Source organism: Nilaparvata lugens, chromosome 3 (genome assembly GCF_014356525.2).
Source record: "Nilaparvata lugens isolate BPH chromosome 3, ASM1435652v1, whole genome shotgun sequence".
NCBI lineage: Eukaryota > Metazoa > Arthropoda > Insecta > Hemiptera > Delphacidae > Nilaparvata > Nilaparvata lugens.
Genome location: NC_052506.1, coordinates 62,337,420 through 62,358,491, shown reverse-complemented (window position 1 = coordinate 62,358,491; position 21,072 = coordinate 62,337,420). Strand labels below are relative to the sequence as shown.

The window sequence follows — 21,072 nt, the reverse complement described above, 5'->3', positions numbered from 1 at the left end:
AATTTCTGGTTGTGGTATTGAATTCAGTTGACTCAATGACAGACACCTCTTTATGCTTTCTCATCTGAGCTTAGACCTTCTAACCTATTATAATGTAAGTTTTTAAAATAGAGATGCTTCTCATGTTATTTAAATGGAGTCACTTTTACTCCCTAGGGAGTTTTTCTGTTTTTTACTACCGAGGGCGAAAAAGTGACACTTTAGTATTATGTTTCAGGGAGTAAAGTAAGTACTTTAGCCAGTAGGTGGAGGAAAAAGAATTTTATTACCAAATTTTATTTAGAGATTGGTAGAAGAAGAATATACATACTAAAAGACGAACTTTAAACCCTTAAAAACAACCCTTAGAGTTGAAATATCACCAAAAGCTTCCTTAGTGAGCACCTAGGACGAATAAGGAAGCTATATTCCAAGTTTTGTTGCAATCCATTCAGTAGTTTTTCAGAAATCGTGATCAGTGAGTAAGTGAGTGAGTGAGTCAGTGAGATAAGAATTTTATAAGTATAGATTATTTCCAATTGAACTGAAATCCTCATTCACATTGGAAGCACTACTCGTGTTAGTAATCACAATCACAAAACATAATATTATGTATATGTGATGTGTTTCACGAAAGGATGCAGCAGAAAAAGTTTATTAGGAATCAAACCCTAAATGAAATTGAAATATGATAAATCCGTGGATTTGAAGCCTGGAAAAGAATTAAAGGTGACTGACTACCTACGCGTGTACTTCAATTTCTGTGCTCTCATAATTGACTAGAAATTGAAGGGAAAGTGGAGCAGTCCTTGGCCTGACATTGAAATGCGCGTGGTGTAACTCTCAGTTGAAAAATGATTTCATCCCTCTACCTCCAGTAGACTTCCTTCGACTGCAAAACACTGGGTCTACTGTTTCTGCATCATCAGCTTCTTGTTACCAATTGAGCAAGCAAGTGTCATCAATCACTGCTAAACTTTCTCCGAACAACCAAGAATCAATGACAGAGCTACCAGTTTCATTTACCGTATTACTACGTTGATTATTTCGAATTAATGTTTCCAGGCGAATTGATGTTTATAGAGCTAATATTGTTTCCGTTTTTTTAAGAAAATTATGAGTATGTGTCTCTTGACATTGATCTGTATGAGTATTTCCTATCACATTTTATCCAATATTTCCTATCAATGATAGGAAAGGAATATCTTCATAAAGGAGTCAGAAGTGGCTTTCTCTTCTCGTCTCTTGTGACCTTATATCTCTTCCAAACTGGCCTCAAAGTACAAATAATATCTAGTGGAATTTGACCCCTGCTTATGTGAAATTTGGTCTGTTATCTCGAAAAATATATCCCCAATTTTCTATTTTTTGTTAATTTGAATATACGTTATTCACACTACTACTTTGAACGGTTATAGATGAACAAAGCCAACAATAATATTGGGAAACAAGTATAAGAAAATTCTATTTTATTCTATTCTCGCCGAGTATTTCTTAATATCAACGGAGGCCGATATCCGTTTCATTTTATATTTCATTAAGTGAAGAAAATCTGGTATAATTCCATATAGAATGACACACTTTACAAGAACATAGAAGGATTGTATACATTCCTCCGTTCGAGGTTTCCTACTCCTTATTCGCTCGGGTTTGTTCTCATTTTGGTTGTGGCCGGAAGTACAGGAAGCGTATCAAAGATAATTTCTATAAAAGTCATTCATCAAAATTCTGAATAAGCTGTGGTCGAAAATATCAATTGAAAAATATTATCTGATGTGTTGTACGATGTGTTAATAGAAAATTGTATGAAAATACCCTCCAGGAAAGAGACAAAAAACTCTTTTTTAAGGGTACTATAACTACTCTGACTTGCAGTCGAATGAGGTACAACATTTATGAAGGATGTTGAAAGTAAGCCTTACCGGAAGAACTGAAGAAGGTAGAAGAGGACGTGATCAGTTTGTGAAAAATTTGGAGATGAGTTGAGTAAAGGAGTTGACAAGGGTTAATTTGGCAAGTGAAAAATGGCAATGTGACCGATGACAGCGCTGAGTAACGAGCCGACTTTGGCCGTACGTTGCGGGAATACTTCATTGCAGCATGGGGTGGGCACAATGCACAAGGCACCACCACTAATGGCATTCTCTCAGCATCATTGACTTGATTGCCGAACCTAATTCTGTGTAACACGTGCGATCTGAGCACTCGATTTTTTAGGGCGATGGGATGAGCACTACGATACATTCATTATTCACTTCCATTACTCCATCGTTGAGCCGAATTTATTACCAAATTCCGAATTCAAGAAGGAAGATTTAAACACAGTACCGTGTAGAGAGATATCTGTGATGTGGATGAAGATGGTTCGAAATGGGAGCGTAATAGAAAAATAAAGAGAGAGGAGTATTTACTGCTATTTAGCATGTTGTGGGTGAGATTGTAATACGAAATACAGATAATTTGTATTACAAATTTATTGTATAATCTATACTCAATAAGTGCAATAACGGACAGAGTGTGGTTTTATGAGTGGCTACAGGAGTGCTTTTAAAAGTGTGAATTTGCAATCTGCAAAAACATAAATAACGTATTTATGTTTCCATAGAACATTATTGAACAAAATGAACATATGGTCAAAACATCGATTTTTTGTCTTTGCAATTTGGGGGGTAGGGGCTGATGATGAAGGCTCAAAAAGGTGCTTACTTAAAATAAAGGTAAATTCAAGGATAATTTAAATTAAGAGGGAGTGCGTCCATGGGGTTGAGGGGGGATGGCACCCCTGCCTAGGTTCAAGATTCATGAAGACAAGAGCATCAAGCAAAAAAATTGAATATTGAAAAATTTGCTGATAAAATTTATCTACTGATATTAAGGGTTGAGGTTAGAGAAGGTATAAGGTTAATGCTATTGATCCTTTTATGAAAGGGTAAAGACGTATTGAAATACGACTGCACTGAGTATTGCTACTGTTTTAGTCTAGGGTTTACGGTAAAAATTACTCCTGCCAACCTTACATTTTGCAAAGATTTCAAAGCTGTAGCATCTGTCTCCGAACAGAGGAGATTTTAGATTTACAGAAGATTCACTGTTCCAAGGCACCATGCATGTTTTCTTCGCTCATACTACTAAATGTTTCATTCTAATCCTTCTTGTCGGACTTACAAAGATGAAAGCAAATCCAATAATGCACCGTAGGATTGTAAGTACTCCTTAAGATTAACAAAATGTTTTTTTTCTGTATTGTGAAACAGAAGGTTCAAACATGGACTCGTTGAAACTCTATTCAATTTTCTAATTAAATAGAGTGTCATCAATGCCATATTCAGTAGGCTTTCCAAATCAAAATGATGAAAATCTTGTCATTCATTTCTTCATAGTGTATATTATCTTATAATTCTTCACAGTTATCATGTTGTAGAAAATTGATCACATGAATGAGATTGCTTCTTTGTTTGACACCAGTTATCTACATATTTATGATATTTCAATTATTTTTCTCAAATCGTCAGTTTTAAAAGTGTGAAATCACTAAGGCTAGGCGTACACCGGTTAGTCAAGACAAGACAAGACACGTTCAGTCACAATACTTCACATTGTTGCTTATGATGCAACTCACACTGATTAGTCATTGCAATTAGACATGTCTTAATAAGCAACTATGTGAAGTATTGTGACTGATCATGTCTTGTCTTGACTAACTGGTGTCTTGCCTAAAGCTCCTACGAAAACCCAATCTCACTAAAACTGAATTCAAGAAGTAAATATTCTAATATAATTTTTTTAATTCACGCAATATGAAAGAGGCCAAGAGTTTTACTGCATGGAATACTAGAGAACGAGTAGCAAATAAGGGCAAGTTGATAGCATTTTTATGAAAGGTAACGTTTCTATATGATTTTTGTTCACTATCTACTGTTGTACACGAGCGGGAGCCTGTAATGTTAAGTAGCTGCTAAGATGAAGTTCCGACAACTTCGCCCTTGGAAGCGGTCTGCACGATATTCGCATTGTGGAATGCTCAGCCTTAGCTCATAACACTCGGTCGGCATCTCGTTCCTTAAGTCGCGCTAAATCAGCGAGAAGAGCTCATTAGCTCAACTTGAGTAAAAGTGCTGACAATGAATACCAACGGAAGAAAATTCCGCGTCAAGTGCGGGGTGGAAAAAGAAGGGAAAACTCTTTTCAACAAACATTTCCACCTTATTCACCCTCTCATACACACTCACACGTCAAAAAGATACTTGGCATCTTCAAACACTGTCACGCTCCGTCTCAGCTCAGCGTTTTCTTTACTCAATCAATAAACATATCAGTCCTTTGTATCACCTGTGATTTCATCCATGGTTGTATCAACAATTCAATTGACACATTTATTGGGTTGGAGCTTCAGTTCTCAAATGCTTCAGCTTCATCATAAGGATTTGTTCGATCGAAGAAATAAAAAAATCACGCCGTAGAAAATATTTTATCACTTTACAATAATAGCAATAGGAACAAGAACAGTGTAAAGCCTAATCGTGATTCAAGTAGTAGACTATTCAACGTATGATTCAATATGTTACTTTATTATTTTCTGTATTAATGATCGATTATGTATTAAATTATTATATGTGAATTTGATTTAATTTTTATGCATCCATGAATATTAGGAGTAATACAAAAAAATAATGAAAGTTCACTATTTCAAGAAATTGAAGTGATCAATCTTCTATTATATATTTTTTGAATTTCCAAACTCTATAATCTTTTTGTTTTCGTTACCGCAACCTCAATTTGCAACCCAAATTGTGAGAATTCATTTCATCTTTACTCGTCAATTCTGATAATTAATCTATAAAGCTGTGATTGAATAGTTATATTTCTGATGCACTGGTTAAAATGATCTTAATAAATTGCGAAATCAGCATATGATAACAAGAGATTTTGGACTTCGTAACAACGTTTTTTCCGTAGTGGAAGTAATGGGTTTTACTGAATCCCGAAAAAAGAAACAGTCTCAAACAGCAAGCTATATTGGCGCTGCAAATTGTATGCGTTGCGAGGAGCCCCGATGAATTATTTATGAATCAAATGGTGCCCTTTGAGTAAGGAAATTAAACAATCGGAACGGCGCTGCCTTCCTCTAATAAGGATTTCTCCTAAACGGGGCAATAGCAGCTACAAAATGGTAATCTTTTGAATAATTTATCACACGTTTTTCCAAAGCCCCACAGAAGAAATAATAGTGGAGAAGACTATATTTTCTCCAATAATTGATTGAAGGATTTTGTGTACCTCATGGAGGAAATTGTGCTCTAATGCTGGGTAGCAGGTAAATCATAGAGATAAATTGATGTTGTCTCAACCATTGAAGCTGCTTTCTCATACAATAGTTTCTGATTCATGATCTCATAAGTTCTACATATCATAAAATATTATGTAGCAATTGAAATTCAATGGAATAAATTGAGAACGAAAATATATGGAATTCCATCGGCTTGGCACTTGATGAGTTTTTCCGATGGGTAATACCATAGAGAAACGATAGCATAAGTAGATATCCCATGATATAAGGCGTTTATGTCGTAACTTTTACTGTTATCCCAAGCCGATAGTTCACGTAGTTCTTTCCCATGCAGCTGTGTGACGCTGGTAGTCTCTCAAATTGTGCCGTTCATACACTCTCACCCCAACAAAACAGTAAACATTGACAATAATCTGTAGTAATCGGCTTGAGATAACAGTAAAAGTTGCGACATAAATTCCCTATACCATGGGATATCTACTTACGCTATTATTTCTCTATGGTAATACCATGATAGTCACACAGAGTTTTGAAATGTAAATTGAACGTAGAATAAATTCGATCATCAAGTTACACTACATTCGAAAACCACATTCGCTGTTAACATCAACAAATCTTTCCCAAACCTAATTTCAGATATGAATCTTGGAATAAGCTGCAATAGTGATCTTTACAAAAATTTCCTTAGGAACAATCAGATCCTCACTACCACTAAGTGACTTTTCAAAACAGCACTGGCTCCACTTCTACTCAGGCGAGAAGAAATGGGCCTCAGGGTTAGAAGAAATGTTTTTCTCGGTTTAAAGTGAATCACAATTGATAAAACTTCTTTTAACCAACCTTTTACTTTTTGAGGCGATGAGTCGACCAGGAACGATTCTGGAACACCTTGCACAATGATGTAAACAACTCGAGCTCCACTCATGTTTCATCATTCAACCTGAAACAACATTTTCAAATTGCTAAAAAAGATATTGCAATAAAGATATTTTTTAAAATTTACACTGTCTTCAGAAAAGTTGTGGAATTTCTCCATGATTTGACAATATTTGTGTAATCACTTTTTCATCACATGAAGATATTTTTTCCCTATAGCACATTCTAAATGGCTATTCTGGCCGCGAGAAGAGACACACCCAATAAATGAAATGATAAACTAGTAATTTTACATATAAATTAATACAACGGAATGATGGAGAAGTTAGAGCAACATTTTTATTTCAAACATATTTTACAATCACTACAGACAATTGGAAATTTATGCAATGGAAAATATATCAGAAAAAATTAATAGAAAATTATAATTTTGTGAATGAGGAGTAAGCAAGATACACCAATCAATTTGGAAGTTATCCTCAGCAGAGTACGTTTAGTACGTTAGAGTACGTTATGCAAACTCTGTTCAATGTTTCCACACGTTGAGTTGCATTAAGACTCATGCGCCACGAACAGACGCATTTCAATCTTTATCAGCTGATGTTCAGTTCATTGCTCTATGTTAAGCCGGATCCAGACATGCGTCATTCGGCAAACACCGAGCAGCGACACGCCGAATCGCGAGTAGTGTGGGTGGATGTTTGGTATTCAGCAAGCAGTGAACATTCGTGCTCGATGTTTTCCCGGTCAGTGTCGAACTTTTGCACACATCAAAGTGGACGAATGGTTGTATGAAATGTACATACCATTTGTTAATATATAACTAGAGATACTACAGAAGATTTTTTCGAAACCGATGGTTAGAATTGGTAAATTAATAACCAGTCCAATTTTGTAAGGTTGGCATTAAGTTGAGGAAGGTTTCTAAACAAGATTTGAGTTTTGTCACTTTATTATGTTAGTACCAAGAACTCAATAACTAGTAGTTCTGTGAACAGTAGACCTCGCTCAGTTATAAACCGCAGCCTCCTCTTATACTGTCCATCAGAGTAAATTCTGTCTGTATGTCGTGTCGGCGAGATATCGGTGTGAAAACGGCTAATGGCTGTTGGGGTTGGTGTATAAAATATGCTAACATCAAAAGCTAATCTCCTTCAAGACATACTGGCAACAGGACAGCCCGAGTTCAAAGCAAAGAAAGTTCGAGAGAAAATACTATGTTATTTTAGTTATTAATTGCATGCGTTATTGCACGCAATCAATAGCTCATTTATTTATTTATTCACAATGGAGACAACGGTTTTCCCCAAATATGTCTCCTTAACAATGAAAATTGTACAGATACAAATGAAAAAAGAAAAAAATTGATAAAAATAATACGAACTTATGCAATAATAAATAATACAAACAACAAAAATACCACCTAATTCGAAAATGAAAAATACAAAGATTTCAAATGCTTATGAAAAAATCTGGTGTGGTACACTCACACAACTTTCTTGCTCATATTTGAAACTACGATCAGACTTCTGTATATGTGTATATGTAATTGTTTTCAGAGTACTTTTTCTTTGTGTGAATTGTGAAATTCGATTATTTTTTTTAGTCGTAATTTTTTCAAAGTCGTCAAAACAGCTGTTCTACAGATGAAATATCTCGACTATGTGTTCTTTTTATGAACTGCGCTACCTACCTACCTCATGCACGAGAGGGAGGTTACTAAGTCCATTTCCCAAGGATGGGGTGGACCCCCCATTGGTTTCCCAGAAAGGAGACTCATGCCAGTTGATAGAGCTGATAAATAACTATACAGGGTATGAATTTGAAAAAAATCGGTCAAGTTATTTTTGAGAAAATCGTGAAAAACATGGTTTTTTAGTAATTATCCGGCATTTTTCTCAAGAATATTACGGAGCTCCTGCAATTTTCCCAGAAAAAAACTCATGTCATTTGATAGAGCTTATGAATAGCTCTGGTATAATGGTATAAATTTGAAGAAAATCGTTAGACCCGTTTTCGAGAAAACCGTGAAAAACATGGTTTTTTAGTCATTATCCGCCATTTTTCTCAAGAATATTACGGAGCTCATGGAATTTTCCCAGAAATGAGACTCATGCCAGTTGATAGTGCCTATGGATATCCATGGTATGAATTTGAAGAAAATCGTTAGACCCGTTTTCGAGAAAACCGTGAAAAACATGGATTTTTAGTCATTATCCGCCATTTTTCTCAAGAATATTACGGAGCTCCTGAAATTTTCCCAGAAATGAGATTAATGCCAGTTGATTGGGCTTATAAATAGCTATCCTTGGTATAAATTTGAAGGAAATCGTTAGAGCCGTTTTCGAGAAAACCGTGAAAAACATGTTTATTAGTGATTATCCGCCATTTTTCTCAAGAATATTACGGAGCTCCTGAAATTTTCCCAGAAATAAGATTCATGGCAGTTGATTGGACTTATAAATAGCTATCCTTGGTATAAATTTGAAGGAAATCGTTAGAGCCGTTTTCGAGAAAACCGTGAAAAACATGATTATTAGTCATTATCCGCCATTTTTCTCAAGAATATTACGGAGCTCCTGAAATTTTCCCAGAAATGAGATTCATGCCAGTTGATTGGGCTTATAAATAGCTATCCTTGGTATAAATTTGAAGGAAATTGTTAGAGCCGTTTTCGAGAACACCGTGAAGAACATGGTTTTTTAGTAATTATCCGCCATTTTTTCCGCCATATTGAATTGAATTTTATTGAATTTCTTATTGTCGGATACTCATGGTATGAGGACCTTAAGTTTAAAATTTCAAGTCAATCGGTTAATCAGGAATGGAATTATCGTGTTCACAGACATACACACATACACACATACACACACCCAAAAATCATGTTTTTGGATTCAGGGGACCTTGAAACGTAAAGAAAACATGAAATTAGGGTACCTTAAATTTTTTTAGAAAGCAATACTTTCCTTACCTATGGTAATAGGGCAAGGAAAGTAAAAAGTAAAAATAAAACAAATTGAGAATTCAAAATTCCAAAACTTATAAAAATTGAAGAATATAATAGAAAATAATGAACAAAAATTCTATCAATAGAATAAATAACATTTATAACTGAAAGACGTCCCAAACCATATGCACATCCACACTGATACACCAAATATTTATTGACCGAACGAAGTGAGGGAAGTGAGTTTTAGCTTTAATGCCAATGAAGCTATCACTATTGACCGAGCGGAGTGGGGTCTAAGATTCAAGTCGACGGTTTGGCATTTCTCTTAATGTTTATATGTTGCGCATTTACGGTGAAGCGCGGTAATAGATTTTCATGAAATTTGACAGGTATGTTCCTTTTTAAATTGCGCGTCGACGTATATACAAGATTTTTGGAAATTTTGCATTTGAAGGATAATATAAGAGAAAAAAAGAGCTTCCTTCATACGCCAATATTAGAGTAAAAATCAGACTATAGAATTATTCATCATAAATCAGCTGTCTAGTGGACTATAATACTACCCGTTCAAAAACATCGAACATCTTGAAAATGTATCTTTCCATCAACGTTAGTAGACAGTTGACTATAATACTACCCATTCAAAAACATCGAACATCTTGAAAATGTATCTTTCCATCAACGTTGTAGACAGTTGCAGCCAGACCTGATAACAGCGCTCACACTCGCATTCCGGGACGACACGTCACGGTACAATAGGACAGAAAGCTCTATGTTTATTTAGGATCTTTTCTAGACATTTTAAATTCATAAATGATTTCTTAATTTTTGAGAAAACATAACAGGTCTACGTAACTTACTGAGCGCGAGGTCTACTGTTCACAGAACTACTAGTTATTGACCGAGCGAAGTGAGGTCTAAGATTCAAGTCGACGGTTTGTCATTTCTCTTAATGTTTAAATGTTTGAATGTTAAAATGTTTATATGTTGCGCATTTACGGCGAAACGCGGTAATAGATTTTCATGAAATTTGACAGGTATGTTCCTTTTTAAATTGCGCGTCGACTTATATACAAGGTTTTTGGAAATTTTGCATTTCAAGGATAATATAAAAGGAAAAGGAGCCTCCTTCATACGCCAATATTAAAGTAAAAATCAGACAATAGTATTCATCATAATTCAGCTGTCGAGTGGATTATAAATCGCATGCCATGACGCATGCAATTCAATATCTCAATGTAACTTGGTAAAAAATCAGCAGCTGTGTAGACTATAAATTGCATGCCTCATTGCATGCCTCATTGCATGCCTCATTGCATGCCTCATTGAATGTAATTTTTATGCACTAGGATGCAAAGAACTTGCAGCTTGTCTGGGCGCCTAGATGTCTTCTGGTTTTCTCGCGCTAAATTCCGGAAAGCGTTATATCATAATTAAATCTTGTTTATCTGATCTGATCAAACTAGTAGTTCAGTGAACAGTAGACCTCATGCAGTATTCTCATCCATAAGTACCTGATTGAAACTATAGACCTTATGGAAATACAGCAATAGACTGGCTTCTCCGCACATCTGTGTAATCACTTGTCAGCTGATTTATGATGAATAATTCTATAGTCTGATTTTTACTCTAATATTGGCGTATGAAGAAGGCTACTTTTTTTTATATATTATCCTTGAAATACAAAATTTCCAAAAAAAAAACTTGTATATACGTCGACGCGCAATTAATAAAAGGGACATACCTGTCAAATTTCATGAAAATCCTCTCAATTTAGGCAATTTTTGGTTGGCAGTTACTAAAAAAAGATCTTGAAATAACAAAATTTACAATATATTTACAAATTATCCATGATTGTTTGCCACCTTCTCCGATCCGTGGCTGTTGTCGGCCACATATCTCCTACACGCTGAGCGATCTCGTCCCTCCATCTAATGGCTGGGCGTCCTCTCGATCTTCTGTCGCGCGGAATCCATTCGATGCATATCTTTGCCCAGCGTTCCGGTGCCATCCTCGCCACGTGTCCTACCCATTTCCATTTCACGAATGCGCTTCCTTTTGAAGATATTTAACTCTCACCTGTTGCAGAATCTGGGTGTTTCTGACTCGCTGATTCAACCGTAGACCAAGTATGCTCCTCGTCATTTTCGTCTGGGTAGTCTCGAGTCTCCTATCTACCTGCGAAGTTAATGACCAGGTCTGTGCGCCCTATAAAATTGACTGGAATATGCATTTCCTCAAGACGTTTGATTTTAAGCTGTTTGAGAAGTCACCTTAGAATTTTTTTTAATGACCAATATTTTCTCCATCCTTTTTTGATCCTTTGTTTTACCTCCTCAGTTTGGTTATCAAAAGATAGAAGCTGTCGTAAATTTTCATATTCCCCGACGTATTCTATACCACCACATGTCACCATTACTTCCTCCTTGTTGAAATTTGCAATCAATCTCGTTTTGCTCGCATTCAATTGAAGGCCCATCCTTTCACTGGCCTCTATCAATTCATTCAACATTTCCGTCATCTCCCCAGCACTTCCAGCGACCAACATCACATCGTCAGCAAACCGCAAGTTATTCAGTTGGACTCCATTTATCAGCATTCCTCTATTCTCCGAATACAATTGCTGAAAAAAATGCTCTAAAAAACAGTTGAAGACTATTATTGGTGATAGCGGACAGCCTTGCTTGACACCTTTTTCCACTTTCATACTTCTTCCTCTTCTCTCCAGCTCCACGTAGACTTCACTAATTTCATATAAATACTCAACTATATCAATATACTCTCTTTCCACTCCAGCTTCCATCAATGACTCCCACACTTTGACGTGTTTTAAACTGTCGAAAGCCTTTTGAAAATCCACAAATCCAAAATATAGAGGGATATTATATTCCTGGCATTTCTCTATAAACTGATTGACGGCTTGTAATTGATCAACAGTCGAGAAGCCTGGTCTGAATCCAGCTTGATCTATTGAGTGGTTTTCATAAATCCTGTTAATTATTCGGTTTTTTATTATTCTTGTAAATATCTTGTACAAGGTTTACGTTAGGGTAAAGGGTCGATAATTTTTTTATGTCTGATATGGATCCTTTCTCAAATAGAATAATTACTTTACTCCTTTTCCGCTACTTAGCTGGTATTATTCTTTCTCTTAGAATTTTATTGAATAGTAATTTCAAGGGTTTCAGTAACAATTCCAGTCCAGATTTAATCGCCTCAATTGTGATGCCATCATCGCCGGGAGCTTTGTTTCTCTTTAGATGCTTGATGGCATGCCTTATTATTTCGTCTTCCATTATGTCCGGTTCTAGAAATTCACAGTTCCGCTCTCTTGTATTCTTGCTCTTTCTGTTTCTTCTACTACATTCCTGGCTGTTGCTCGATTTATTATTTTCCATCTTTCTGTCTCTTTTCCAACATCTGTGTCCAGAGTTGGAATCCACTTTTTTATGTCGAAGAACTTATCTATAATATTATAATGAAGGAAAAAACTGGCTTACACGTGTACGGGATAGGAAAATTATGTTTGACGCATGATGCGTGACTACTGGACTGAAATTAGCTTGAAATTTTGCATATAATTAACCGAGGATGGTTCTAGGCCTATTTCAAGCTTTTCAAGATTCCACTCGCTCAAGTTTTCAGTTTGTCAACTTTTTAAATAGATCGCTATCTAACTTACCAGGCAAGAAATAAATAAATCTGTAATTGTATGCCTTCCAAAAAATTAGTCAATGGAAAAAACCATATATGTTTATATGCCAATGGATTAGAACGGTAAAGTTATATTTGAAGGTTAGTTTCAAAATGTAAACATAACCCCGAAACAAACCAAGGCTAGCTCATTAACAAGTAGCAAATTGAGAAGGCAGTTCAACTAAACATCGATCAAAGAAATAATATATTATTAAATTTTTCATTTTATACTTTCGTTTCTAGGCCAAATAAGCCCGAATATTTATTTATTTAAACTACAAAGAAAAATATACTTGTTGAAAATATATGAACAAACTAGCTTAGCCATATATAACGTTTGAGGGTCGATATACTAGCGTATAAAAAACAATAAACAAAAAAAATAGGAAGAAATATTTATTTATTATGTTATTCGTTATTGTTATAAACATATATATCTTTGTCTACTGTATCTTATACTAGCATGTCTATGTTTTATAATCATTAGCTGTTCATTGAAACCAATTTAAAAGTATATCATCATAGACGAATTCTATTATTTATGTATTATTATAATTATAAAAAACTATCTGATAATTTGGAACAACTTCAAACCAGGAATTTCACCATATTTAAAGCTTCAAAGTTGGACACAGTGACACCACCCATTCGGCGTATTGGTTACGTCACAGGATCGGACCAATCCCGAATTAATATGTAAATTTGGCAAGATAAAATTTGGAGAAGAAATTGAAGTGAAAATTGGAAGAGGAAGACTCGAGGCCATTTTGCAAGGATCATCGGTAGGATGCAGACCTAGTCCACGTACCTAATTGTTTAAAAGCTTTAATTTCTGTTTCATGTAACTTAATCTTCGTTTTCTGTTTTTTAAAAAGTTGTTCCAAAGTTCCTATAATAATTGTGATATCAAGATTTTAAATTTCATTTAAATAAACCCCTAAATTATATCAGTGAAGTCTGTTCAACATTTTTCGCCACGTGGAAGGACCCAGCCGGAACGATATATTCTACGGCCGAATATATTTCGAAAAACCAAAAAACGGAAACAAAAGTCTACGTAAGTTGTCGAATATAAAAGGGGATCCCCATAAATCTGCGAAAATTGTACAGCGCATAAATTCGTTCAGTTAGAAAAGTCATGACTATAGTTTTAAGGGTACAAAAACTTATCATAATTAATTTTTATAATATTAAATACATTTAACTATCCACGCTGTACTTAGCTAAAAGGTCTATTTTCCTTAGGCGAAACCACACCCTGAGAATAATTTCAATTGTTAATTTATTCTATTTTCTGAATCACTATTTCATATTAACTTGTTTTTTCTTGTTGAGCTAATTCAGTTTATGACCCTTTCCAAGGGCTATTATCCATTTCATTTTGTTTAATTGAAGAATACCGAACTTTCTATATAATATTTATAAATTAAAGATTCAAATCTACTATCAACCAATATTTATTTTGTATCTATCGAAAATTATTATTCACATAATTTGTTCATTAATTTATTCCATATTTGCTGTAACAGTTTATCTATCAGAATATATCCATATTACCGTTTTGTTAAACTGGATTTACTTCATTTTACCTCCAAATTCGTTCTTTCTCGACTGACACACATTGATCATTCAGGACACGTCCTGTTTTGCAATAGTCAGACAGTAGCGAGTATAGTATCTATCATTAGACTATTATCTATTCTGGTGGTAAGTGGTGGTCGTTTTTCTTATCAAGTAATAAATTCTGTCATTGGGAGTATCCCACAGAATCAAATAGTAAATCGACTCCCACCGGCCTGCTACACCGAGGTGAAGTGAATCCCGCATCATCAGCCGATCAACGTTGAAAAGAGAGGTAATAGATCGTATAGACAACGTTAGAATTAAACTCGGTACTCGAAATATTTACTATTTTGGTCCAGCACTTCGCTACATAACCTATAGTATTTATCAGAGACCTGGTTCGCATGGATTTGCCATTCTACCTGTTGTTTCATACGGTCTAATATCTTTCCAAATTACGGCACAAGTATTGGATTCTGGATATATTGGTCATCACTTGGAGAAAAGGTTCACTCCAAAGTTACTATCTCTGTTTGATCATAGTGACAACAGGATTTATTTTCAGCAGATTCAAGTTGCACTGTATTTTATTATTAAAGTGAATTTAATTCCACCTCACTATATTATAGCCACCTACCATATTAAGTTAGAGTCTCAGATCCCTTACTTCGGCTACCTTTGTAGACCGTCAAACCCTCTGCTGTGCAAATTAACTTTTTCAATCTGTCCCATCCATATATTAGTCATTCTGCTTCAATACATCGACTTAAGTGATATCGACAATTCGATTAAACAAACATCAACCGATCTAACCTACAAATATCTATCATTGAATCATAACCTCAAATATTACAACCGTTTAATTATCTTATTTAATCAGACTATTCTAATCATAAATCACTTATTCATTTTGCGTCCTCTTCTTTCTACGGAACAAAACAGTGGGGCATTAAACGTTGAGGAATATTGCCCATGGTTTATGATTGTAGTTTTGGTTTAATTGGTAAGAGTTTATAATTATCAATTTTAGTGCATGTTCATGCCCCTCCCAGGAGCAGAACTTGACACATGACGCTTCAACGTGAGGCCGATATTTGACACATGGCGCCCAACTGTGTTAGCCTCTGATGAGACCCCTAGGCATGTACAGCTACACCATTAGATTACATAATTATTTCACTAGTACCCAGAAATTTTTTCAAACTTTGGATCAATCCCAACTTGTCAAACTTAGCCTGAATATTCATCATAACAATCCTAATCAAACTAGAGGGACACAGAACCCCAATTATTAATAAGCCGTGCCCTGCATGATCAGTGCGGGTAAAAGATTTGTCAACTAGTGATGAATTTTTAGGGGAGAGAAAGAACGAACTTGAGATTGAACAGATCAATTTTGTATGTGGACTGAACCACACGAAAATTATAAAACAAGAAGGTTTCGTATCCTACCTCACAAGAAATTGCTATATGTTAGTACTATATGTCCTATTTTTATTGTTAATTTTTAATGTTTATATGTTTACCTCGAACAATTGAAGGTCAACGTGCACTGAATTATCCTCTAGTCATCTCGCGGCACTAATCACTGTGATAAATATTTGTTGTTCACTTATCTTATCACTTATCTAATTTTAAGCAAATCAGCATCGATTCGCTTGTCTGCGCACACACTACCGAACCGTCGCTCGAACCTCCACGCTGTCACCCAAGAATCTGCCACTTCACCATGGAAAACTCCAACCCCAATTCGGACGTCTCGTACCCAGTAGCACTACCCTCAGAACCCAGCGCACAGGCGGATGCGGCAATAGTCGACGACGCTCCATCCAGCACTCCCACTCCAGTGGACGACGAGGCAGAGACCCCAAGGAGTCGCGAGCCCGGCAGCATATCCTCCATGGGTTTCAACACCAATAACCTGGGCCAGCATTCGTCCACCCAGCTCGAGCTCCAGGATGTACCAACCGCTTCACCTCCATATGCCGCTCCTTCGATACCTGCAAATAAAGAAAAAACATTATTTGAGGATACTCGCAGACCTCTATCAATAGCACTGGCAAATAGCACCCTTGCTACAAACGAGCAGTTGATATTTGAGATCGACGAACGGCGGAAGAAGGACCGAAAAGAACATCAGGAAGAGAGAGCAATGGACCAAAAAATACGCCAGGAAGAGAGAGCAATGGACCAAAAAATACGCCAGGAAGAGAGAGCAATGGACCAAAAAATACGCCAGGAAGAGAGAGACCAGGACCGAGCAGAACAGAGGGAAGAAAGAAACAGGGAGAGAGAAGAGCGGAGAGAGGAGTACAGACAATTCTTTGCTTACATGGATAGCAAAACTACGGCCATCCTAGGACAGGTCGACCAGAGGATTGCTGAACAAGCCCAGGAAATTAAAGATAAAATCACCGATGATCTCAACATCCGAATGGATGAGATGTCCCTAAATATGGAGAGCAAACTTACCGAATTGAACACAAGCTTGCGGGTCGACATAACCAACGAAACCCAAAAGCTAGAAAAGCGGATGACAGAGAAAATAGTTGACCAAATAAAGGTGACCGAGGAACAGACCCGAGCACATTTGCAAATTGAATTAAAAAATCATCACACTAAGTGCGAAAGTGGACGCCAGCACTTAGAACAAGAGCTTAAAACTGCTATTCGAGCCGTGAGCACCTCCGTGGATCTTGTTAGTCTTAAAATTGAACAAAATGCAGAGAACCAGTTAACCCTAGAGAGCCGAATAGACCACCTATCGGATCAACAGAAAAATCTTAGCGACAAGGTTAATTCCATGCAGGATGGCATTCAAGAGCAAAAAACCCAGTTCGAAAGGAAAATGGCCGCCACAGATTCTAAAATCATGCATCTGGAATCCCGAATGACTTTGGCACCGAACTTGAATGGTAGTTGCATACCTGCCGACAATACTAGCCTGCTATCCCTCGTCAACAATCTGGAAAAATTTAATAATACGCCACAGTCCATACAGCCAAAACCTTTCATTAACCAGCTTAAATCCATACACCAACTAGTGCCTACCCCCTGGCCGATATGGCGCCTGAAACTAACCGCTCTTCTGTCGGGTGAACCACTATTGTTTTTCCACAACTGTGCCCAGGAGATAAAGACGTTCGAAGAATTCGAAAAAGTTTTCCTAGAGAAGTATTGGAGTGCAGGGAGACAACAAGGTTTGTTGGCAGAAATTGTCTCTAGTCAGTATGACGTACGTGTGGATAATTCCTACACCACCTTCATCACCCGGCTCCGGTATTTGAATACGCAGCTTGATAATTCAGTACCCGAACCCGTGCTGGTAAGATTAATCATAGATAAAATGCCGAGATACATACGACTCGCATTGGCCACCCACCAAGTTACCAGCTTCAAAGAGCTGGAAAATTATCTACATTGTCTACAGACCGTGGATGACAAGCCCCAAGGTCGAAATAGACAGAGCGACTTCCGCCAGAATGACCACGCTCCCAATCAACATCCGCTTGCCACCGTCTCACCGAACTACGCACCCCATCGCAAACCCGACAACAGAGAAGAGGACCAAGTCACTTCATCTAGCCACGGACACCGCAATCCAAATCGCCCACAACAAACATATAACAACAACCACAGAAACTTCAACTCCACTCATAATAACCCGTCTCATTACGAAGGACGAGACCAGATTCAACGGCGCTCAAATAACAACAACCCAAACCAACAACATCGAAGGGAGAACATAATAAACACCGACCGGACACAGCAGAAACCGCAGTATAAAGAAGCTTCTGGAGGCCAAGTTAGCAAACCCGGACCTAGCAACCAGAGTAATTCACCGAACTCCTGACTAGGCGACCGTGCCTGTCTTCAAGCACTGTTAACACATGTGAATTCCAGACCGGCCAATATGTTAGCAGCGCGAAACCAGGACAGGCGACGACTATGTTATCAGCATCGTCACCTGAAGCACGTGAGGTATAAACCCCGTCAATTGGCTAACAACGACCAATCCCTTCAAACCTATCTACCCCTCGAGATTGCCAGTACCAGATTAGAAGAAGAAGTTAACTGCTGTATAAATTTCCGAGACAACATTCCAGAAGCGCTGATAGAAGAAACTGATAACCTACCGCAGAAAATAAATGCCTGCTATCAAACCTACATTACAATCCAGCTAGCATCATTAAACCTCCGCGCATTGATCGACACCGGTTTTCAATGTAGCTTGATACAGAACGACTTATATAATCAAATAAAAAGTACAACTGAAATCGCTACGCTACCTCTCTCGTCAACTTACCTATCAGGTATCAATCCAGGACGTCGCCTTAGAGTAACGACCCCAGGCCTCCTTGAAATCCAGGACGAGCAGCAACAGTTACCGCACACAATCCCAGATCCACCTGCAAGCAGAACACCCCCAAGTATTGAGAATGATAGTTCACATTACCACAAAACAAAAGCAACAAAATCCAAACTCATACAACCTCCTTCAGAAATTAAATACATGCCTACCAAGTCAACAGAACCAGCATACAAACACCAATCAAGAAGAATAACATTTAGAAAAAGGCAGAGACACACCAGGCCTAAACAGCGACCAGCCGCCGCGAAGGAGTTTAGGATGTGGGACCAGCCGTACGACTTCGGGAGGAATAGGAGTAGGAACCAGCATCGGAAGGCTAGGAGGCGGAAGAAGAGAGGGAAGAAACGCACGTGCCGACGGCCCCATGCCCGTTTCAAACCGCACCGCCAGAAGGACGCATGGACACTGGATGGGAACCACTGTGAAGAAGCCCACCAGATGGACCACAACGACCGACTCCAGGATGAGGGACAGAAAGCAACTGATGGCATGCATAGGAGGCACATTAGATTTAAGCAAGCCGCTTATCTATGTGACCACAAAAATCGGAAGGATAACTGGAATAGACCCGAAAATAAAAGAAAGGAAATCATGGATTATTGTTACTGGAAGGAAAATGATATGGAATTATTGGATATAGAAATGTGTTGTGTGAAATCGAAAAGATTAATGAGTTGTATGTGGGAAATGGAGGTACCTGATTATTGTTTATTAAGAAATTGTAGTATGAAATGGAGAATAAATGTTTTAATGTGCTGTATTATGTTTATTATCAGCGTGGCTGCGGTATTAATGAAAGGTTGTGATATTGATATGATGATGTTATTGTTAAAGATTGTGATGCTGTTATTGAGGAAATTTATTGATAAAGTGAAGATAGGTAATTTGATATTTTTTATTATTATTGTAAGCATGATGGGAAGGTATAAATGGAAAACTGGTATAAGTTGGTGTAGTAAACACAATTGGAAAGCAGTGAGGAAAATGTGATTGGAAAAAATCGATGAATGGTGGTAATAAAACAAACAAATTAAATAATTACAATCATAGAGTAAAAGGAACAAGGCAGATAAATATTTTGAACCGATACCTGAAATACCGGGGCTTCAAATTCATGAAAAAGAATTATCAAATAGGAACAAGCTTACCTAAAAAAAAAAATACCAAATGAGGGACAGCAGAACTGGAATTTGATTCAACTCCTCAAATAATAGCCAAGCTTCATATATCAACAGTATTATACACACTGGATTTTCATCTTAGCGGTTGAGATTGTCTCCAATAACAACAACATAGTAAACATAACCTGGACATGTCTTATTTTCATCTCTTATTGGAGTATTTAAGAAGCCAGCATCTATTCACAACTTATTTATCATCATTATGTTACACGAAAGATCTTCAATCAAGACAACTTTAAAGGATATTCAACATTACGGAAGAATTTTATATCACACAACATAGTCAACAAAGATCCAGTTTGCAGTATCAGCCTAGCTAACCTAAGAAAAGGTACAACAGCTACGGGAGTAAACAAATACCACGAAAGGATAAATAAACATTAGCGGTTAGCGAGATAAGCAGGCATCGGTATAACAAATTATGATAAAGAAAGTAAACAATTCTTTATGCCTGTGATACTCACCATGTAAATATTATGATATTTTGTCCACAACGAGGCGAGGTCGAGTTCCAACTCAAACCCAAACAAACTTCCATGGGCATCTTGTTACAGACCTGGAAAAGAAAATTATAATTAAAAATGAAGCCGGATAAATTTGTCCAATTAAGAATCTGTGTACAAATTGCGTACATATTATTAAGTGTAATATTGAGAATATTAAATTAAGCATTTGGCCTGAAAATACAGGAAATTGCTTCAAGATTATAAAAATCAACAATCAGCTGTGAGCAAAAGAACACATCAAGCAAAAGTGCCAACTTCCCCAATATAGAAAAATTGTAAAATTGTTCGAGGAGATATTGTATTTATAAATGTATATCATGTAAAAAACCAATGAGAAAAACCAAAAATAATTTTATGTTTATAATAATATGTCTATTTTATTTTATTGCATGGAAAAAGAATTAGATATCGACCCATAACCTCAAAGATATGAAGTCATAGATCAAAATTATGAAAAAGAATCGATTCGTCTAGTCTGTACCAAATTTAAGCATATAATACCTACTGATTAATGTAAAGTTAGCCAAAGTTAAATGTTATAAACGTTCTATGTACATTTTTGTGTAAGAGTCATCCAGGACAGGCGGTATCTAATGAAAACATCAACTCAGTACACATGATTGCTCGAAAGAAAAGTAGCCGGAAATTAGCTACCCGATGTC

The 21,072-nt window shown here is 36.7% G+C and overlaps 1 protein-coding gene across 1 annotated transcript in view; it reads right to left on the bottom strand.

The window, feature by feature from the left end:
- LOC111049893 (high affinity cGMP-specific 3',5'-cyclic phosphodiesterase 9A) overlaps positions 1 to 21,072 on the bottom strand; it is a 271,239-nt gene that overhangs the window by 52,703 nt on the left and 197,464 nt on the right. The window contains exon 3 of the mRNA XM_039422858.1: positions 6,107 to 6,206. Coding sequence (XP_039278792.1) covers positions 6,107 to 6,191 — 85 coding nt within the window. The 5' untranslated portion in view covers positions 6,192 to 6,206. The remainder of the gene's footprint in view (positions 1 to 6,106; positions 6,207 to 21,072) is intronic.